At 38.5% G+C, this 23,856-nt stretch overlaps 1 protein-coding gene and 1 long non-coding RNA gene across 3 annotated transcripts in view; both read right to left on the bottom strand.

Annotated features, from left to right (window-relative positions):
• The window catches only part of PAMR1 (peptidase domain containing associated with muscle regeneration 1), a 79,676-nt gene extending 73,616 nt beyond the window's left edge, over positions 1-6,060 (bottom strand). Inside the window, exon 1 of one of the 2 annotated variants that reach the window (XM_039365164.1) lies at positions 5,300-6,060. In XM_039365164.1, coding sequence (XP_039221098.1) covers positions 5,300-5,375 — 76 coding nt within the window. In that variant the 5' untranslated portion in view covers positions 5,376-6,060. The remainder of the gene's footprint in view (positions 1-5,299) is intronic. The other variant, XM_039365165.1, reaches the window with a different exon arrangement.
• A 6,436-nt stretch (positions 6,061-12,496) lies between these two features.
• On the bottom strand, positions 12,497-22,627 carry LOC120318005. Its single transcript, XR_005559383.1, has 3 exons — positions 22,508-22,627; positions 22,093-22,203; positions 12,497-12,739 (listed from the first exon to the last, which is right to left on the bottom strand). It is a non-coding gene; the product is annotated as an uncharacterized LOC120318005 (long non-coding RNA).
• Positions 22,628-23,856: the final 1,229 nt, after the last annotated feature.

The raw sequence follows: 23,856 nt of genomic DNA, 5'->3' as shown, positions 1-23,856 counted from the left end.
CTTTTACATCAGGCAGCAGATCAACTTGGCCTTACTCTATTTTCCTTTACTTTCGTTTTTCACTGTATTTCATGCAAACCCATTTCATTTTTCTGAAGTAGTTTGTTCTTTTAATGGGGAAAAAAAACCAGATAAATGACCAAAAACTGTGCTAAGCTAGTTTTATATAGTCTTTTTGACAGAAAAGTTTTTTTTTCCTGTTAGAATAATGGTGTAGGCAAAATGCATGAGCTCCCGGCTAATAACTGATGCCAAACCTTCAATACATCTCCTAATGAAACTGTTGGGTTAAAGAACATATGGTGATAGATGGCCCTCAAACTATTCTAGAAAGTTAAGAACTAGAGGATTTGCAAGAATATTATAACATAGCAATAACAATAAAGTCATTCCAAGATCATGATCTGCATCTGAACGTTTTTGAATGCTGTAAGTCTTCCTAGAGCAGTGGTTCTCAACCTTTCTAATGCCGCGGCCCCATAATACAGTTCCCCATGTTGTGGTGACCCCCAACCACTTATACATCACCGGGTGCCAAGGGCGTGGCCAAAGAAAAGGGGGGAAAAATGGCGGACAGCCTTGTTTGGTGACCCCCGTGAAATGGTTGTTCGACCCCAAATGGGGTCCCGACCCACAGGTTGAGAACCACTGTCCTAGAGGATCAGCATAGATCTTTTTTAAATGGCTATATTTCTTCAATGTCAAATAAATTGAGTGAATGTAAATGCCTTCCTTTGAAAAGTAAATTCAGAGAAGCAATTTTTATGGTCACCATGGCAGACAGAGAAAGTTAACATTTCATACTGCTCTTCTTCCTCTGTAAGTATAAGAAAAATTCCTCATATGTGGAAGATGGCCAAATAATTCTGATAAGCTTTCTGAACTAGATGAACCACGTGTCAATACAGGAGCCAGGATAAAGTCAGTTTCCCCTTGCCCTAGACTTAGCAGAACATTTTCTCAAACTACAGCACCACTAAGGAAAACAGTAGAGAAGTCCGAAGTATATGGAAAACCTTGGGAATAAAGGCCGATTTATATCTTGCAGCCAGTCCCACCTTGATGAAAACCAGTAGAGTTTAGATCAGGGGTGTCAAACTGGCGGCCTGCAGGCTGGATGCATCACGCACAAGCCACGCCCACCCCAGCTCATAAAGGGAAAAAACATCACAATACATCACAATAGGTCACATGACACGAGCAGTTCCCACTTTTCTATACCCCACACCCCTAGAATGCTTCTGATATATTCTCGCACTCCTTACAAAAGTTCAAAATAATGGCAATGAATTATGCATATACACTATAATTTTGGAACTTCTAAACCCAAGTTTTCGCATCCCCTGGAATATTGTCTTGCACCTCCAGGGGAGGCGAGCACCCCCACTTGGGAGTTCCTGGTTTAGATGAATCCACTCATATCTCTGGGTGATCTTCCAACCAGATCAGGCTTGATCAGCAACACCTGAGTAAGGGTGGAGTAGTAACATTCCTAATATAAATTCTCCTCTGAGTGTAGCTCATTATCAGAAGCACTTCTTTGTGCTTGAGTCAGTATGACAGACTACTCTAGCAGACTGACATTTTTCTGCCTAGACCTGTAGTTTAGATTCTGTCTTTACCATCAAGAACCTCAATTAGGATGTGAACAGGCTTGCCTTTGATTTCTTGACTAATGCTGACTACATCTTTAATATTTGTTGGAAGCAGACCTTATACTTACTAAGTTTCCACCACTCCCAGTACCCAACCTAATATGTGGAAACCTTCCACCCATTCCTAAGGCTTATACTTGTAAAAAAAAAAAAATCTTAGTTGTACTCATATGGTTAGTAGGATGTCCAGTTTTATTTTGAGTCTCGTGAATCTTTCTGGCTTGTTAAAATTCTCTTATGTTCCTTTCAGATTACAATGAAAAACATATGATATTTCCCCTTAACTATAGCAATATAGAGAACTCAGATTTTTCTTGGCAGAGAAGACTTGAAACATACTTTTGCAGTTATATTGATGATACAGGCTTTTGACCTTTAAACAAATCATTCTTGGTAAATCCGTAAGACAAGCATTAGAAATTCCTCCCAAATAGGGGAAACAGCCAAAGTATTTGAAGTGTCTTAAAATCAGAATAGGGTCTTTTTGTTTTCTATTGGAATGCTTATTTTAACAAGCCTGCCTCTATATCCTGTACTTACAAAGAATTAGTATAATAATTTATAATATTTACTGTACATAAAGATCTTGTTTTCTGTCTTACAAGTGTGACTCACCTCTTGGGAGAGGATGGGTAAAGATATTATATAGTCTGTGATACAAAGTTATTTGTTTGGAACATCTTTCTATGAATCATTTTCTGAACTTCCCAAGTATCCCCAAACACGCTGAGAACACATGGGTGTGATCAAAGACAGAAAAATGCTTTACTATGGAAATACATTTATTTACTGTAAATTAAGTAAGCAGGACTGTAGAAGTGTGTCAATGTTTCTGGAAATACTCAAGCCATAAAACATTGCTATAATTGCTATAAGGTATTGTAATGCCTAAAAAAGGCTTACGATAGACCAGTCACTCCTTAGATCGTAAGCATTCCAAAAAGATTTCTTGGAAGGCTACAAATACAGAACAATGAGTAGAAGAAAAGATGTACTAAAGCTGATCCTTGTTTGAATTTTAAGAACAAGATTATGAAACTTTGGGAAAAATCACAGTTCTTATGAAGGATGCCAATGCTGCACTATACCCAGTTATTAATATTGAATGTTTATGCAACCCATATCAACCATTCTGTCTAAACTGGTTCCATCCATCCAGGTCTGAAGCCAAACTGCTGCCCAAAGCAATGTTTTCTTCTTTAGATTCTACGCAGGATCAAGTGACTCTATGGTAGAAGTCAAGTGCTCCATTCTTTTTAAAAATCCAAGGATACACATATTCATTATTTTCCTGTCATTTGCTAGGGGAACTGTCTCTAACAGATCAGTCACTTCAGCCTCTTCAGTTGATCCGGAGTGTATTGACTGGTTCTATTATGATTAAGAAATTCCTAGTTATGAAGTCAGGAACAAATTTCTTCAACTGTGTTGGATTATGGATTTTGCAGTTTTTGTTTCAACGACTTCCATCTTTTCCTACTATGTAGTATTGCTTGTAACCCAGGCCACTTAGAAAGCATCAGACTGGGAAAGATAGCACCTGAAATTTAAATTGCTTTTGCAGATCTTCTATTCTCTAAATACTATTTTGATGTCACAAAACTGAGGAATGAAATGCAGGATTGTTTTACAAGAATGCACTCTTATCCAAGGATCTTTACTTTTCCCACTGAGCTGCAAATAATCCACACTTATTTCCAATCAATATTCACTGTCTGCAACTACAACTGATGTAGCTCATAGCTGACCTGTATTATCTTAATAGAAAACATCTGGAAACTGGTGAAGTGTGACTAAAACTTGAGGGTTTTTTTAGCTTTCTATGATGGGAGTAAATATTCTTGCAAACACAAAATTACATTAAATTGCAGATGGAAATCTGAGTTAAACAACTACTAAGATGAATGTCTATGGAGATTCTCAGTCATCCAGTCATGGTTCTCCCAAAGCTACTTTTTTGTTTTTCTTTAAAGATGTTTGCTTTTCATCCAAGAAGCTTCTTCAGCTCTGACTGCAATGACCAGCTGTCTACAAAGAATATAAATCCTTCCATTCCCCACCATCCAGTCAGAGCTGAAGAAGCTTCTTGGATGAGAAGCAGAATGTCTTCGAAGAAAAACGAGAAAGTCGGGTTGGCTCTTGAAAAAGCACCTTTGGAAAATACTTACCTGCTGTATATAGTGTGCTTTGGTCTTTTTCTTTCCTCATCCCTATCCCCTCATTTCTCCTAACTGCTTGTCTGCAAAAAAGTGGACTTCTGTTTTCTTGGATGTGACATTGATAGGTTGGCTGGATGGACTACCGTTTCTGAAGCAACTGGATTAGGACACAGTTGAGATTATCTTACTGCTCTACTTCAGCTTGGGGTATAATTGTCTGCAATGTAAATGCTCCTTTAGGAGATAATTGCTTTTACCTTCTCTTTCTGGAGCCAAATGATTCTAGTTTTTGTACTTCTTGCCAAAGGGATTCTACCACAAATATTTCTCTTAGACTTGTGATAGATCCAAACTAGAGCCCACCATCCCCTAGATTTGTGCAGGAAACTCATTTTGTTTGTTTTAATTCTTTTAAATAGAGCAATAAATTCCAACTGTGATGCTACATATGGAATTATTTATATACATTATGAGCTGCAGTGCTTGGAATGCCACAGTATTTACTTACTACATGTGATTTTTACTAGTATCTTCTTTAATGAGTCTGAGGAAAGCAACCCAAACAACTTCTTGTTACCCAGACAACTTCTCTCTCCCTCTCTTATATTAAAAAACTAAGCCTTACGCCATAAAGTCAGCCACCCCAGAGACTAAAATAGATATTTTACTCATTTTTACCGATTTTACTGTCTCTGTATATATCCACAGGACATTAAGTGTTTTCCTATTCCTGATTTCACAGCTTGAAACAATTCTTTTATTTTTTGTTAAATGCTGAATTCACATCCCAGGATGTCTCCCAGGGCTGCAATCTATGAGAGAGGCCAGGAGCTTCTGGGAGGAAGAACATGGTTTGTAATATCTTAGTTTGTCTTCATAAAACAGCAGGGCAAACATGCATTTGCTAAGCTATGCCTATGAAAACTGCAGATTTCCCAGTGAACTTATACTCAAGGGGAACAGTACAGGAACATCAGTACAGCACATCAGAGAAAAGTGTGCATACTGGGTTAGTCTGCCAAAATTAAAAGAAAAAGAACAACCTGCATACATTTGTCCCATTTAATTTTTGCATTATTTTCTCTTTGATGTAATACAGAATGAGCCGAAATTTATATCAATTGCAAATCAAATGTGGCATTTGCTATCCTTGTCTCTTTTTCCATTTCCCCTCCAGGAGCCAAAAAAAAAAAAAAAAAAGTTCCAATAAGTCTTGCCCGTTTCTTTACCATTTTGGATGAAGAATTTCCTGTATATCAGAAACCAAAGGGGGTGTATATGTAGCGTGGTGGCTAACACATCAATGGCCCGGGGTCCTCTTATTTCTCTGGAAATCAAAGCTAGAAAAACTTTCTGTCACCCTGCCAGCAAGAAAATAGAACTTCTACCACTGAAGTCTGCCCTCCAAAACTTCCTGCCAGATCAAAGAAAACTCTGCTCTTTCTTTTAAGCGTGCATAGAAAGGAGCTTGCCAACTTACGGTACCTCTTGGCAGACAGGAAATGAAAAGGAGCTGCAGGAGGGCTGCGAGTCTTAAATGCCTCCAGGCAGATGGTGCCATGCTGCTGTTGCTATTGCTGCTGCTGCTGCTTCTTCTTCTCCGGCGCAAGGGCGCGCGTTTCCAGAAAGGGAAGCCGAGAGGGCGCGCAGGCAGTTCAACTGCGTCCTTGCGCCTGGGATCTCACCAAGTGGTGATTCTATGAAGGGTCTCAAGTTTCAAGCCTCAGCTCGCTCCCCTCTTATTTTTCAAAGAAGGAATTATCTTCCAGGCTCGTCAGACGGCCAGACAAACACAACGACGTCACCCCCTTTAAAAACTACTCAGCGGTAACTTTAACCCTTTGTCAACGCGGGCAAAGCCGTCTAGGGGCTTGGAAGGAGAGGACCTGCCATGCACAGAGCAGCCCTCTGCCGTAGCCCAGGAGATTTAAAGGCCAGAGGGGCAGAAATCTTGGGAGCAAGGGGTCACGTTACTGAGCGGAAACGTTTGGTGGGACACAAGCCGGATCAACTGAATCCAGCAGTAGAACGCGCCGTTTGGTCGTGTGGAAAGTACACGCAGAATGGCACGTAAGGCTGCTTTGGCTCGACCTTTTAACTCGACTCAGTGCAGTCCTGTCGAGGGATGCCTCGCACGTCTGCCCGTTTGGTCGCTGTGGGTGGAAAAGGCTATTCAGAGCATTCCTTTTCTTTCCATAAACTTTTCAAAGGCATCTCAGAGAAGAGAGAAAGTGGCCTCGTTGCAACGCGTTACACGCCGGCCCCTTGTTCTATTTAATGCTGGGAGGAAGGGCTTTAAGTCCTGAAACTTGGTGGCAAAGAGTCTGGTGTGTCAGGTGGACAGACTGAACTGAAGAGAGAAAGCCTCAGCGTGTCTCACTACAGCAGTTAATACTGCTAGCAGAAAGGAGTTTAGAAATCCACGCTTGAGGCTGTTCCAAGTGGGTGTATAAGGGCCCCAATTTGCAGAGACAGAATGAGTGAGCAGGGAGAGCAAGCAGGTGTTTGGCAAAGGTATTGGAAGAGATAAAAAAAGACAGGAGAAGCCAAGGAGGAGAGACAGTTGATTACTCATTGTTCCTGATTGGAGCATCTGGTTGGCCTAAGCAGCACAAATGAAACCAATTTTCAAAGAAAGGTCACCCAGTAAGTGAATAGGGAGAAATAAAAGAACAGTGGAGGGGAGATCAAGAAGGAGGCACTGCTTTCTGCTTTTTCCTTCTTCTCTTTCACCTGGTCCAGAATACAGTAGTTTTCATCAGAGGGGGGAGCTTCTGGGAGTTTGCAGAGAAAACATGGAAGCTTGGCATGGAAATTCATCTGGAGGAATCCAGGGGAGATTCCAAGCTGTCTCGCGGACAACAAGGGAAGCTTTGTTGGGATCTCCTGGATATTGCAGCAGTACTTGTCTTCCTGCCTGAAGTAAATCCAGATGAGACCTACTGCAAGTTATAAGCCTGGAAGAAAAACAAAGTAAGAGTGGAGAGATTCCTGGATAGGATAGCAAAGCTCTTCAGAAAATGCAGAGAAGTGGGAAAAGTGGGAGGAAAAAACTAATCTAATCAGGAAGGCATTAAACTATGGGTACTCCTTGACTTAAGACCTCAAAGTTATGATAGGTTTGAACAAATGATTGATCCTTGGAGTTCTGGCTGCCCTAGCATTTCCAGGATCACATGATCATGATCTGGGCACTTGGCAACTGGCTCAAACTTATGACTGGTTGTAGCATCCTATGATCAGGGATTGCCATTTGTGACCTTCCTTGCTGGCAAGGTACATTGCAAGTTCTTGGGATAAGTTTCTCCTACCCTCACACCCTCTGTACTTGTGCCTTGCTGGCCATATACTATACACACTCTAAAAACAGCAGCTTCTTTAGCCAAATGTCAACCCCAGAGACAGGTTTCCTCTACTCAAACAAATACTTAGTGTGAGATGTTTTGATTAATTGAGCCTACATTGATTAATTCTAGGGCAGAATTCATTTTTACTATCAAAAGTTTACTATCAAAAGTTCACCATCACCTGATCATTCTATTCAATTATTTCAGCCCAGGATGTTATTTTTTCCAAAACAGAAGGATTCTATTTTACCCCACTGTATTTTACCCCATTCTGGAAGTAAGTTTTGTTTCTGGATTTTTCTTAGTGGAAAGCAATTTTGAAACACATCTGAAAACTCCATTCTGCTCAATAGTTACATTGCAAATTCTTTCTTTGAACTGCTAAGTGGGTATAAATGGGGTATTTTGACAGATGAGATGAAAGAATTATGTTTCAGGCATTCATTGAAATAGGAGTCACTAATATCAGTACTTTTAAGAAGACAACTTTCTTTTAAAGTTGATGTAAGGGAAAAGATGGGAATCACACTCCTGAATTCAGTGCAATTCCCAGCTTCTCAGCTGTAATCATGTTCCTGCTACAAAACTTCCCAGAAGAGCAAATCTTGTAGTGTTAGCGTCCAAATCCTTTTTTTGTGTGTGTGCAGTTTAAGATTTGCTTGCTGTGCTCTATTTATTCTTTATAATGGTAACTGAAGCTGTCTTCAACATCATTTTCATGGTGGAATTGTGCCTAAAATAACACAAAGTTTGTTGGAAGGTTACAGTTTTGGGGAGTTTCAAGGAAATAAGGACAAAGCTAACTTAGAACTTTAAAGAATAATTCATAGTGTGAAGAAACTGGACAGATTTTTGGAGGTAAGTTTCTATAATGAATAAAAATAAAAGATTGACTAGATCAGGGGTTCTCAACCTTGGCAACTTTAAGACTTGTGGACTTCAACTCCCAGAATTCCTCAGCCAGCTTTGCTGGCTGAGGAATTCTGGGAGTTGAAGTCCACAAGTCTTAAAGTTGCCAAGGTTGAGAACCCCTGGACTAGATCCAGGTCAGCTATTTTAAGGGTAAATACTTTTTCCTCCACTACTGCAAAGTATCATATCTGGTATTAAAGGCATTCCCATTAATGTGAGCTGCTTGAATAGCACCATTTTAGAACAGTTAACATTAAAATATTCTTCACTAATGCACTTGAATAAACATTCTTAGGGTATGTACCAGATACAAGGCATAGGAGAAGATTACTAGTATTATTCCCCACCCACCCCCAAAATTGTAATTGTTTTCATACTTCCCTGCAAAAGAAAATAATTTTGCTTTGGGCTATAACATCTCTACTTATAGATTTTTTTTAAATGGAAAAAGATATAAAGAAAACACTGTGTAACCATTTTATAGTGTAAATTGGGTGCAAAAGACAGAATAGCTTGCTTTTTAAAAAAAGAACCTAAGTACTTAATTTAACAGATTTTTAACTTTAACTGTTATGCTTAACATTTCTCCTTATTTAGATTTTTTATGCTGATGTTTCTTGTTCAGTTTGGATTTTTCATGTTATCTATTGAATTTTCATAACTTGATTCAGCATTCTCTTTCTTATATTAAGCATCAAAATGTTCCTGAGTATTTGAACCATTGGTCTTACGGTAACTTTTTTTTTTTTTTAGTATTTCAGAAAGACATATACATTTCCATAAATCACCCTTCTGTCTTTTAAGGCTGGGACTTATTTGGAGGTACTGAAATGGTTTTAGCACTAAGTTTGTTCTTCCTGTAGTACAGTTCAAACCTATTATTTTCTTGCAGACAATGCAGGGAATATAAACATAAGTTCCTTCTTTATTTCTTACATCCTGTTTTCCAACTTCAATTAGTCCATCAGTAACTGTGCTTGTCCTTTTTTTTGCATCTTCTCCAATATCATATTTTAAAATGTGTTCACAAATGTATGCAATAGGCTGAGTACTGTCATACCACTTATTTGTCTGTAGTTTGGTTGTTTCTTGTTGATGCCTTCAATGGAATTTGCCCGCAATTACAAATTTAGATTAGTATAGTGACACCTCGGTATTTGATGTTAATTGATTCTGGGTGGCACAACAGGTACTAAAAACTATGGGTACCAAAAAAATCAGGTGATTTACCACATGACCTTTTGTTTTAGCCAGGAGAAACTTTCTGTCCTTTTTTTCTACCGTGTTTTCCCCAAAATAAAACCCGGTTCTTTCTTTCTTTTTTTTTTTTTTTTTTGACTCCAAAGGAGGCATGAGATCTTATTTTTAGGGGGTGTCTTTTCCATGGTCTCACCTCACAGCGGTAGCACCAACAGCCCTGCCCAGCCAGCCCACTTCTGTGACCGAAGGAAATGCCTCTGCAGCGAAGAATGGAGCTCTGGCCTGCATTTCACTGTCAGAGGCCATTCTGGAAAGGCCTCTACAGCCGAAACCTGAGCTACGGATTGAATCTGTAACTCAGTTCTCAACTGCAGAGGTTTTCCAGAAGGCCTCTGACAGCGAAATATGGTCACAGAAGAAGTGGGCTGGCAAGGTGAGGCATGTATCGATTCATGGGAGGTCTAGCTGTGACGGTAAACAGATGTAGGGCACATGGAACAGTTCCATACCCCCACCCCCATCCTAGCTTGAGTTTTAGGTGTGTGCCTTGCCCCAAAACTAGGGCTTATTTTTGGGGTGGGGCTTATATTAGGTCCACCCCCAAAAAATCAAGCTAGAGCTTATTTTGGGGGTAGGTCTTACTTTTGGGGAAACACAGTATGTCAGTGACCTTCCCAGCATGGCTGACTTCCTGTTCATCTTCTGTGGCCTCTTCCTTTCACAGTGTGAGGAATACCAAAGAAACTATGAGTACCAGGACAACATTTTCACATCAAAATGTGTCGAATACCAGGTTTGACGAGTTTTGAAGCAGTCTATTAGTGAGGTACAATTGTATCTTCACTGTAACATTCACTCTGATTTTTAAGATTCATTACTGGCAACTCAACATACACATGAAAAGAAAATTATGTGCAAGGCATTATTTTAGATATAATAACTATCAAGCCAGGTTTATTTATCAAATTTGTACTGCTATCCATTTCATGAAAGTGACTCTGGGCAGTATACAACAATGAGGTAAAAACAGCACACATATAAAGCAATTATAAAAATATAAAAATCAGTATGAAAGATTATTATTAAAAATAAAATATAAAAACACCAGGGAAAAAGGGACTGAGTATATCCATTGCAGAAGTGGAGTCATCTAAACATATATTTGGTTCATTGAGACCCCCCAGGCATGGTCTTGAGGTACTTCTGGAAGTCAAGAGAGATGGAAGTAACATGAGTTTGATGTGTGTGTTTGGGTGGATGTGGTGGGTGGGTGGCTGGGTGGGAAAGAGAATATTCATAAAACAGCTACCATGGTAAAGGAGGCCTGTTTCCTGGGACCTACCAAATGTAAATTCCTTGTAGATAGTGCTTGCAGGATGCCTTGTCTACCAGATCTTATGGAATGGGCTGTTATAATTGGGGAGAGATGGTTCCTGGTCTTAGAAGGACTTTGAAGGTTAAAAGCAGCCCCTTGAATTGGACCCAGAAGCAAATCAGCAATCAGTGCATCTTATGGAGCAGAGATATGACATGTGCTGTTCTGGGAGCACACATAACTGTCTATGCAGCTGTATTGTGTACTAGTTGAAACGTCAGCTGCAGGGCAGCCCCATGTAGAGCACATTACAATAGTCCAATCGTCCAGATGATTAGGGCATGAGTGACTGAGCAGAGCCTGCTGATTTAGAAACTGGCACAATTGGCACATAATTCAAAGTTTTGCAAATGTTCTCCTAGCCATGATTTCCACCTGGCTCTTCAAGTGGGAGTCATGAGTCTAGGAGGACCCCCAGATTGTGCACTAGGTCTGTGTGGGGCACTGCATCCCATCCAACATCAAAGAAGATAGAACAAGCAGGCCCCACAACCTTGTTTTATCAGGGTTCAGCTGAAGCCTGTGGTTTCCCATCCAGACTCTCAGCGCCTCCATCACTCAATATGCCATGGGCAGAGATATAAAAGTGGGTATCAATGGTTCACTCATTTAGATGTTAGGATGTAGAGGAGAGGACAGACCACATAGGGGCAGAAAGAGTGAGACCTCTTCTCCCCAATCATCACCAATTGGAACCCACCCCAAGGAAATCAAGTGAACCAGCACAACACTTTGCCACCCACTGATCCAGATCCATGGTTGATAGTATTGAAAACTGCCCAAAGGGCAGATAGCCGCAAGTATGGAATGCTATTTGTCATTTTGTTGCTTATTCATTCTGTCTAAAGATAGTTTTTTAAAATTATTAATTCCTTTTGATTTTTGCCAGACCAAATTATTTGTCCCTCCCACCTCACTTTGCAGTACTCAGTACTCATTTAGAATTTAAAAAAAAGTAAAGAAGTCCTTGTGGATTTTACTCCACTAGTTGTTGCCGATTATAGGGCGCAGTGCTCATCCCTGTTTCAAGGCCATTGAGATTGCACTGTCTGAAGACATTTCCACGTGACGTGATGGAGCATGTCACCTTCCCACTGAAGTGGTACCTACAGTATTTATCTACTCACATTTGTATGCTTTTGAACTGCTAGGTTGGCAGGAGTTGGGATGAGGAGGGAAGCTCACTCTGTCATGTGGACACTTGGGCTGCCAGCTTTCCAGCCAACAAGCCCAGCATCTTAACTGTTGAGCCACCATGCCACTCCATTCATTTAGAATGAACAAGTTAAAAAATCAGATGCTAGTTGGATAGAAAGTTTTTGGATGAACTGCTGAGCTGTCTGTGCAATGTTAAGAAAAGTAAACCAGCATGGGTGATCATAGCTAGCCATAATAACATCAAAATTGAAAAATGCATCTTAGCATGAAATAAACTCTTCCATACATGTAGCAGGATATCCCAATGCATGTTTAATTACTTGACCATGTCCCTGCCCGTTTCCTTAGTGAGACTGGCCCAGAGAATTGATTCTGTTAGTCAATCTAAGATGAAATTTTGGTGCTCTCTTCCCAAATGCCTGAAGCTGCATGGTTCTGTTCGTCTTCCTTTCAGAAAGAGAAAATGCAAAGCCTTAGTTGTAATGCAAAGATATCTTAATATGGAAATTAAATGCAGATGAAACCCAGCCCTAAGGGCTAGCCCCATGTGGTTTAGTGCAATCTTAATCACTATATTTTATTTCCCCTTCAGTGTGTTGTTCCCTGAGAGCTTTGTCTACAAAGTAGCACAACATATACCTGTATTTATTTATTTATTGTTTAAAAAGACATTTTAAAGGAAATACATAGCTTCATCTGTACCATCAGTTGAACAATTTTATAACTTACTTGGAAGATTGAAACAAAGAGTGTCCTCTGCCCTTTGAGCTGAAAGTATGTGCGCACAATGCAAAATTTAGTCTTTATGAAGTTTTGTCCAGTCTATTCACATTCCTCCAGGACCACTTAAAAGGAAGGTCAGTATGCCAAGTTTCATGTGCCTCAAACTGCAAGAGACTGTCATCTGTCCATCTCCTCCTCTCCTTCCTTCTCCTTTTAAAAAAAAGCTTACAATATATTCATCATACTATTACTATTTAAATTGTTCCCCCAAGTGATAAAATCTTGTTCATGTGCAAACACTGACATTTAGATTCTTCCCCCCCCCCCCAGAGCAATAACTTGAAATAAAAATGTGATCAAGGCCCTGCCCCAAATGTGTGTTGTGTGCATTGCATGCACATCAAAAGGGCAACATTTCAATCACTCAGTCATGGCTGTCATTTTAAAGATAGTGACTGTTCCTAAGGAAACACTTGTCTTAGGTGAGATCCAAAAACCTGTAAGCATTTGAAGATTGTGTACACTAAAAACATTGCCACGCCATGCTTTCTGTTCCCCAAACCCAATGAAACAGTTTAAAACTGTTCAATATACATTTTCACTGCTGCTGAGATTGGACAACCATTCATCTAAAATGGTATTGGTCTCCTGCTTGAGCAAGGGGTTGGACTAGAAGACCTCCAAAGTCCCTTCCAACTCTGTTATTCTGTTATTCTGAACTCAAAAACATACCACTTCAAATTATACCGCTGATCAATAATGGGATGCAAACAAGACACTCCAACCCAACTAGCCTTTCTTCAGCATCCAGGTAATTTGGTACTTTGTGTCTCCCTATGAAGGAGAATTATCCAGACAACATTTCTCTCTCTTTAATTTAATGTAAGGTTCAGGGACAACCATGACCTGGATGGTTGAGAATCTCCACAGAAAAACTGGTTATCTTTCTATCTATCTGTCTGTCTGTCTGTCTGTCTGTCTGTCTGTCTGTCTGTCTGTCTGTCTATCTATCTATCTATCTATCTATCTATCTATCTATCTATCTTACAAGGAGGGTTCAGGAGTTACATCAGTAGGAAAACATCCAGAGAAACAAATGTAATCTTGTTTTCGATCATATTTTGAAAAGACTAAAATATCACAGACTGCTTTAAGTATCCAGAGAACTCTGGATGAAAACGAATGCTTAACCCCGAGACAAGTTCATTCTTGATTGTTCCCCCAAAAGGGCCAATGTGAAATAATGGAGGGAAAGTATGTTGCTTAGGCAAACTTACGATGTCTTTTCCTTTCCTTCCAATTGTACCCTTATACTCTGTTTTATATTTTAGCATTTTATTGTACACCACCCAGGGTCCCTCTTCGAGGAAGGTAGATAGTTCAGAAATGTGAAAAATAAAGATATAAAATATCATGCATTACCTCTTAGCATGTGATATTGCCTAGCTAACCTGAATCAAAAAAGCTCATTAGGGTTGAAACTGGTCAGTAGTTAAATAGGAAACACCAGAAAATCCCGGGGCTATAGATTAGACTGGGAACTTTAAAAAAAAATCCCCAAAACAGCCAGCAGCAGACTATTTGAAATATGATAAAAAAAACCTAAATCAATAGGTCCTTGTAGTTATCAGAAGTCAATACTTATTAGAAAGACCTTAACAAAATGAGAATAAATACTGTATAAACAGTTGCTTTCCATTGTTCTTTCTCTTTTCTTCTCCCCAATACAGTTACCAGTATTATGATAATGTTGGAGACTAAAACTGATTTACATTTATATTGGTTGTGCTACCTGCACATAATAAGCTGTAAAACTGCATCTGTGGTATAGTGGTTTCTCAGCCTTGACAACTTTAAAATATGTGAACTTCAGCTGGCTGGAGAATTTCAACTGCCTAGGGTTGCTGAACTCTTGAAGTTTTGGATACATAAATATGTCATACATGAATGTGGCATTTCTGTTTTGGAGCTATGTGGTTTCCAGCTTTTCAGAGAAACTAGACATTGGTCTTTAAAAAATCTTAACAGCAATTATGAGTGGGAATCGCCCATCATTAGACTTACCAAAAGCAAGGAAAAGTTTCGTCTTCCTTAATTCTGACAAGAGCAACTGCTTTGAAAATGCCCTACAATTGTGGAGAAATCTCCCATTTGTACTTACAAGAGCTACTAGATGGTAGGCTGCCCATTGATAGAGGAGCAATTCAAGCTTTCTATAAAGTGGGCATTTCATTCCCAGAAGCAATATTATGGCAGTTTAATTTGGTTTCAATTTATAAGTTATACCTTACCCCAAACAGTGACATCATCATGTAAAAATGCTCTTTACAAAGGCATAACATGAACTCCCTGGACTATTGGGAAAACAAACTACCATGCCTGACTGTTTGGGAGGAAACTCTTGTCTCATAAACCACAAGTCAAACAGTTTAGAAATGCCAGACTAACCAACCAATTAAACAAATGCAGCATGCCTTCACAATTTCAGCTACAAAGGGAAAGCCATTTGCCAGAACCAGAGAGAACATATTATGAGCTATATAAATACGCACTGTTAAGACCAGAAAACCCCAAACCTTTATTATGGCCTTTAGGCCAGAAAGCACAACAATAAAATAAGTAGAACTGTAATTATTAATAGAATTTTAACAAATGCAATACAATTACATGGAATACATTATTATAATAATTGTAAGACCAGTTTTAGTCATATTAATAGATTTCCATGTAACAAAATATTCTTTGGTAAATGAATACTTTATTGATATGCAGGAGGTAGTATTATATGCTGATTTAAATTGGAATAATTTAGCATTAATTCCTGGCTAAATTGGCTGGACCTCTTTCCATTATATGAGTAAGAAACTAAGAAATTGATTACTTAAATTATCTTAGAAAGATCTTATAATGTGGCTTTCAGGAAAATATGATACTGGCAGATAGTAATCTCATAGTAGGATCCATTTGCAATTGGGATTTCAAGAACAAAGGGCACAATGAATGAGAAGAAGGAAACTATCATAGAAATACTATTTTAGAATTTGGCAACCGTGCAGCTGTTGTGACAATCACTATGGAAATCTCAATGAAGTTTTTTTTTAAGGTACAGTAATTGTTCAAATATACTGCCATGGGTACCTATTTTGTAGGAAATATTGCACAACAGAAAAACCAGATTATATCTAGACATTGTTTATTATTAACGATTTAAAACATTCCCATTGATTTAAGATTAGCTACATTTCACTCACTGGGCTTTATGTTGACATTGTGACATAATGCCAAGATCTTTTGCACTCTGAAGAGGAGTAGCCATTGTGTACAAAGTTGTTGCTAAAGTTGTGTAAAAATAGGAGACAGGTGTCTGAGTCAGAGAAAAAAATGCTACATTGGAACCTCTTATCAGTTTTTCTTGCCAAATTGTATGGTTGACTTTTTTTGGAATCTTAGCCTTGTAAGTCTCTCCAAAGAAGTCTCTCCATTTTGATGCACTCTAATAGAATAGAGTTGCTTTGGATCTGAGGACTGACCAAGGGAACAGCTTTGCAAAGAACATACAACAATTTTCTCATGTTCAGCTGACATTGAAATGAAATCGATCTATATTAAATTTCCTTGGATTTTATACAGGTAACGTTTCCTGAGAAATATTTCCCTAACTGTCTTTAATTGTAGCCTATGAAGAAAAGCCATTTTTCTCAGACAGTCATATTCTTTTATGGAAGGATAACCTTTGCAATCACATGTACCTGCTTTTTGCTATTTGCTGCATGCTATGTTATCAATACATGGTGCCATCAAATCATTGCTATGGTAATCTAATGTGTGTTTTGGGTGGCAGTATAAACTGAAAAAGTAGAAATAATCCTTTCCCAAAAATGTTGTTCAAAACAGATGTATTCAATCAGACGAAATCTGGATATATGCAAGCATCTTAAATGATTGATGTAAAATCCAAGAAAGGTTCTAATTTCTTTTAAGGTGGAAAGATAAATATTTGATAAGAGTTAGCAAATGAGAAATCCAGAAATCCCATATTTAATTTATCCTGCAATTCTGCATAATTGAAATCAGAGGACATACGATGTCAGGAGCCTAAGCATATGAGATACACAAGTGAAGGGGTTCTAACCCTGAATGCCACCCCAACTGTGAACTGACTAACAAATTGTATCAATTGTATTTAATCCTCTTCTCATATTTCTAAGGCTTATGTAACAGGACTATTACTGACTTTTAGTACATACCTGTAATAACATGAAATAAATATATGCAAACTCAGAAAAATTCAGATGTATTTTCACTCCTTGGCATATTATTTTATTTGTTGCTTTCTTAAAGTATGTTCTAAAGAATGCTGTTAGCCACTAGAAGGAGATGCTGTTAGAAGAAATAAGGAATGTAAATAGTAAACTTGAAGTAAAGAATAAAGACTAGATAGAATCATAGTAAATATGATTTTAATATGATTGGCATTAATATGATTAATATGAACATTACTAATATTCAAAATTAAGAAAGTTAATTTCTGTGATGGAATGTAGTCTGGATTCCCAGGAGGGAGGGAGTGTTTTCCAGAGGAGTAGAAGGTATCGTGTTTCCCCAAAAATAAGACTGGGTCTTATATTAATTTTTGCTCCAAAAGATGCATTAGGGCTTATTTTCCAGTTAGGTTTTATTTTCAGGAAAATATGGTACTAAATGTGTCCGTCTGGCTGATGATTTTAACTGGGGCTTATTTTGGGGGTGAGGCTTAAATTACAAGCATCCTGAAAAGTCATGCTAGGGCTTATTTTCCGGTTGGATCTTATTTTCAGTTGGGTTAATATTTTTGGGGAAGTATGGTAGATAATTTATGTGAGAGATAGAGGGTGAAGGCAGCTCCTCCCCAATTGTTCCTAGAGTATATGCTTGATGTAAGTTTAGTTTGCTTCAGTTTGACAAGATTTTGCCTATAAGTATGAAGAAATATAAAAATAAAGAATAAAAAAATCTACTGGGAACAATCACTACATATCTTTCTTGTTTTATGGAGCCTAACAATTTCTATAAAAGAATTTGCACAAATACTATTGTAGAAGTACTTCTCCTGCGTCTCACTGTTTTATATTCTTCCCCATGTGCAGGCTTTTTAAAGAATGGCAGAACCATCCTTCTGTACTTTGTATATGGATGATATAGTAATAGTAATCTTCTACTGAGATTATCTGAGTTTTGGAATATTCTCTTGACCATTAGACCAGGGGTTCCCAAACCTCAGTCCATGGACCAACACCAGGCCGCAGCATGCCAGAAACTGGGCTGCGCAGACAAGTGAAGCCCCATCTGTGGGATGCAGGCAGCACATGAAACCACATCCTCTCCAGACCACAGAGAAACCTCTCTCTACAGAACTAGTACCTGGTACTCAAAATGTTGGAGGCTTTAGACCAGGGGTCTGCGACCTTAACCACTCAAAGAGCCACTTGGACCCGTTTCCCAGAGAAAAGAAAACACTGGGAGCTGCAAAAGTTGTGCCTGTGCGTGCGAGGGGGGGAGAGCTTGATTGAAGAGTTTAATTAAAAATAAATAGGGGCTGCTATGCATGAGTTCTCTCTCTCCTCTCCTCTCCCTCTCTCTTTTTCCTCTCTTTCCTCTCTTTCTCACACTTTCCTGTCCCTCTCTCTCTCCCTCTTTCTCTTTCCTCCCCCCTCTCCCTCTCTTTCTCACTCTTTCTCTCCCTCTCTCTTTCTCGTTCCTCTCCCTCTCTCTTTCATCTCCCTCTTTCCTCTCTCCTTTTCTCTCTTTCCTCCCCCCTCTCTCCCTTTTTCTCTCTCCCTCTCTCTTTTTTCTCTTTCTCCCGCTCTCCTCTCCCTCTTTTTCTCTCCCTCTCTCTCTTTTCTATCTCCCTCTCTTTCTCTAGCTTTCTTTCTCTCCCCCTCTGTCTCTCTTTCATCTCCCTCTCTCTTCCTTTCTCTCTTTCCCTCTTTCCTCTCTCTTTCTCTCCCTCTCTTTCTCTCTCTCCCCCCCTCTCTCTCCCCCTCCCTCTCCCCCTCCCTCTCCCTCTCTCCGATCTTCTGCTCACCTGGCAAGCTGACACACATTATTGGGCTGGCTCTCTCCTGCCCTTCCTGCTTCCTGCAGAGATGCAGCAAAGGGAGGAGCCCCACCCAATAAGTTATCAGCTCGTTGGAACAGTGTGGCGTGAGCCACTCTCTTTTTACACACACACAAACACACACAGAGAGAAGGGAAGCAGGGAAGTGCAAGTCTCTCTCTCTGTCTCTACAAATGGCAGAGGAGGCTGGGAGCTGCAGGAGAAGGTTCAAAGAGCCACATGTGGCTCCGGAGCCATGGGTTGCTGACCCATGCATTAGACCATTATTTTATACTCTAATACTCAAACATGCCAAAGCAATTTTTAAACTTTACAGTCATATGCTGGCAAACCCTAAAGCAAATGCTAGGGGACTAATGGATTATTGTAGAGATAGCATAGCTGCAGTCTTCAAAGAATATTATCCAGCATCTGCTCTAGGATTTTGAAAAAAAAAGTTCAAGCTGAAAGATTGCTTTGGCATGTTTGGCCACTGATATTCAAGTTTACACAGGCATGAATGAACAACACCAGATAATAAAGAAAACAAGGGTCATAGTTTTCTCATTAAATGAAGTTAGAGCAGCTGGTTATTATCACAACACAAAGTTGTTGAAAGAAATCAAGATTCCATAAACCCATGGAGGAGAGTTCATGGAATCAGCTCGCTTGTGACAATGACTCATCTTGCTCCAAAACATGTTCATCTTGAATAAATAAGAACTATTTTTTTCCATAAAATTAACTCTAAATAAGCCATATTTTTAGATATTTAACAATTATCTCAAACGAAACCCCTTTCTTTTTGTGATTCAGTAGCTGAAAAGAATAGCTCCACATGATTAATCTCTAGCTAGTAAATGCCGTTAGGCATCACTCTTTCTGTAATGTCAATCAAATAAAGACTTTAAATATGACTTCTGAATATTAAGAAAGAAAAATAGTTTAGCTAACTCTATGTAGCTACAATTGTCATAAAATTGTTCTTTGTGTTCATTTCATAAATGCCTAAGGTCTGTTGCTATTTATCTTCCAGCTGACAATTAAAAAGAGCCAGTTTGGTGTAGTGGTTAAAGCATCAGCTAGAAACCAGGAGACCATGAGTTCTAGTCCTGCCTTAGACATGAAGTTAGGTGGGAGATATCAGCCCAGTTACTCTCTCTCTCAAACTTAGGAAGCCCTGGGAACCACTTCTGAAATCTACAGGACTTGTCCAGGCAGTCATCAAGAATCAGGACTGATGTGAAGGCACCCAAAACACATAAAAAGGTGGCTATGGTGATGATTGAAATCCAGCACTTCAGACTGAGGAAGATTGGGATAGAGAAACAAGCAGGTGATTTTTTTAAAAATAAATATGCATAAGCCAACAAGTAGGTAGTAATGGTACTCATTGGGGTAGAAGAATATTCTTGTTGAGAACAGACTAGAAGTGAAAGTCATATACTTACAAATCAAAAATGAGATTTCATTTGCTATGCTGTACTTAAACTACGAAACCGTTCTTAGGAATATCACCTGACTTTCCAACAGTCATATATGAATGTAGCCTATAGTTGGGGAAAATTATCTGTTTTACTTTCTTTTAATCATCTTCTATGTTGGCACAAGAAGCTGGCATCTTGGACCTGAAGGGCTTCAATTCTTCTGCCATGAGTTAAAGGCAAAGCCTTTAAGGGGAGAACTTTCTGATATTTTTATTGAAAGCAGTAACAGCAGCTTAAAAATTGTATTCTGTTTGCTTCTCATTATACAGATTTCATCATCTGCAAATTAGTGGCACAACTCCTAAAAATCAATGTTTATCTTTTCCTTGTTTCAGTGAGCAGTTTTAGTATTTTTGAAATCACAAGCATGGTTATGAAGAGTCATCATCTCATAAGATCCTCAAGTTTAGTAATGGAAAACTTTATCTGAAACAGGTTGGAGGTATTTAAAAATGATCCCATGGTAGGGCTACTGTATCTGGGCTGCAAATCTCTAGAGAACAAATAGTTAACATTTACTCCAGATCTTTATTTTTATTTAGTGGACATCTACATTTCTGTTTAGTTAAGGATTATTTTAAACAACAACAACAAAAAAGCCCTGATCTGAGCTCAGATCATGCTTACATTTATCATGATTATGTCTCTTTTTGAAAACCACAAGACACATTTGATGAGTAAAATAAGAGATCCACTGATTTCTTAGGATGTAAGAATTTGGCTGTGGACTCGACTCCAACTAGATCACAATCTGGTTAACATGTTACAGATTTAGGCCACTGAGTACCCCAGAATATCCTTGGATTTTTTTTCTCATTTAAATACTATTGATTATTCAAAACACTATTAATTATTATCAGATTTATTTGGATGCTATGAAGAGGCAAATCCACATCATGGTACATTCACCTATTGCCTTAAGCCACAATTGTGATAGCAATAACAATAGCACTTAGACTTATATAGTGCTTTACATAACTCTCTGAGCAGTTTACAGAGTCAGCATATTGCCCCCAATAATCTGAGTCCCCATTTTACCTACCTTGGAAGGATAGAAGGATGAATCAACTTTGAGCCAGTGAGAATGGAACTGCTGGCAGTTGGCAGAGTTAGCCTGCAATACTGTGTTCTAATTATTGCGCTACCACAGCAGTTGTGATAAGTATGACTTTTTAAATAAATCATATTTGATAGAATTCACACATTCTGTTAAGCCAAAAATAGATCACATTATGTCTTAGCATAATGTATCGACCTTTTCAATGTAAAGGAATAATTTTAATGTGTGTTAATATGTGAAATCACCTCCAGAACTGTTCGCGAAAAGTATAGCAATTGAGCCAATGTCTTCATAATGGACCTGTCTATTTAGTACATTGTAGTACTATGATAGTAGGCCTTTCTTTAAAGTGCTGTCACACTTTTGTCATAGGATTTCACTTCTTCCTCAAGACTGGAAGATAAATTGGTCCTAAACTGATAGACCTGAATAGATGCAACACACAACATATTCCAAAATACAGTAGATTCAGTATGTCAAATCATACTGAATTGCGTCTAAGTGATGTGCTCAGGATCACAACAGGCAACCTATCAGCTAAAGGAATTCATCCTTTCATATTATTGTCCATATACAGATGGACTATCAAATGACTGATCTGGATGACTGCTGACCTCTTTTCAGAAACAGTAAAGAAACATTAAACAACCACCAGTATTAGATAATAAGTTTCCAGGCAGAATATGAAATGAGTTAGTGAAGCAATAACTTGAAATTGTAAAACCTTTATGACCATAATACCTGAAGGATTGCCTCTTTCTGCCCAAATCTACCTAGATTTTAGGATCCTGAAATGGCTTTGAGGGGATTTTGTCTTGAGATGATGCAGATACAGAGACAGAATGCAGCTTTTCAGATTCCTTCTGATTACTTCTCAACAGAGACCTTTTCCGTTCACTGGGTTTTGACTGAAAGCTTAATAAGATTTCTACCCTCTTACCTGCTTGTTTATCCCAGCATCCAATGTACAACTGAAAGAAGCATCTCAGAATTCCAGACAGCATAATTTGACATCTTCAAATAGCTGCATTATTGCATTTCAGGAGACTTACTTTAAAATAAGAAAATAAAAGATATTTAAGAATTTGCACCACACATTTTTCCCTCTGTCCCCTTTCCTTTGTTCAAAATCTTACATAATGAAAAGCTTCACATGCTATTATCTGACCTTGATTTGGCCTAAAATGGATTTTTTTTTCATTCTTTGTGGCTGAATAGCATCTTTATGAAATACATTATAATCCTCATATATATTAAAATATAATTAATTATAGTTATCCCAACAAAATCTGGTATATCCATCTGTTTACAAACAAAATCCACACAAAATAAATTTCAGATATGTTATTTCAGACCTCTGCTATAAAAAGACCTCAGTTGCAAGATTCACAGAAATGCTTGTTGTTCTCAAACCTCTTCACTGGAAGGAAAGTGGAAGGCAGCATAAAGGAAAAAGAATTACAGCTTTGCAAAACAAGGTCCATAGCAAAAGGGTGGACCTTGTTTTATTCTGGCCCAAGGCAAATATTGTGACACGTGACTTCCACCAAGAGGAAGATGGACATTTCAGACCTGATTTTTCACAACTGGAGGCTGAATATTCCCCTCCCTCAAAATACTGTATATGACATACACTATGTACACACTGAAACCCAGGGGATTCAAAGGAGAATTCCTTTCTCTGGATTGTAATGGGTTATACAAGGTACCCAGTCATTTATTTCAATTCTTCATTTCATGCCCACATGATTTAAGAAAAATAAATATTTTTAAAAAGATTTACAGTACTTCCATTGAAATCTGTGTATACTCCAATAACGCTTTAAATCTCTCAGCAACAGACATTCCAGAGAAGGTAGCTCATATATCACCACTTTCTAATACTTTACAGGCTTAAGGGAAAAGGAGGAAAACTCCATAATCAAAATATAGCCTTTTAAAACACTGTACTGTTATAAGGAATCAAACCAAGCTTGAGGGACAGAGGAAGGGGTTATAAATTAATAACTAAATCCATCCCCACCACAAACCCTAAGGAAGTAAGGTAAACATGCATTTGTGCAGTTCTACATAAATAAATCATGAACACACATCTTGCTAGATTTTAAAAATGAATTAACGTGGAAAGTTTATGCCATGATGGTGGGGTTTTTTTTACTTTAAAGAGTGCATTTACATGATTACAAAGGTAAAGAGCATTAGAAATATTTCTAGAGGTAACATTTACTCATTGCAAAGTAATTAGGCACTTGTCTTGACTCAAGCAAAACTATAAATTATTTTTAAAAATTATTCTTTTTTTATAGCTTCATGAATCCATAATTACAACTACCTTTTGGTTCCTTAGTTATGATGCTAAGGCCTTCTCTCAGGCTTTCCATTTTTACCCCCAATCGCTAGCTTGCCAGCCGGATTAATGATCCCTGGCAGATGCAATAATTTTGCTTCTGGCCAAACAGGCAGTTGTTGCAAGTTGCCTCTGCGCTTAAGACAGTCAATCAAGTTTTAAAAAGAAGCATTTTAATCAGGGGAATGCAACCTAGACCAAGGTTTATGTTTGAATGAGATATAGATGGAGCCAGAATAAAGAAATGACTAGAGCTAAGATAAATTTATATTGGCTTTACAGGTGGCCTTTGCTTAATAACTACCCTGTTTAGCAACTGTTAGAAGTTACAATGGTGCTGAAAAAGTGACATTATGA

This window comes from Crotalus tigris, unplaced genomic scaffold (assembly GCF_016545835.1).
Source record: "Crotalus tigris isolate CLP2741 ecotype Arizona unplaced genomic scaffold, ASM1654583v1 scf7180000019968.627227, whole genome shotgun sequence".
Lineage (NCBI taxonomy): Eukaryota > Metazoa > Chordata > Lepidosauria > Squamata > Viperidae > Crotalus > Crotalus tigris.
Note: the sequence above shows the minus strand (reverse complement) of the source record. Positions and strands in the feature narration are given on the sequence as shown.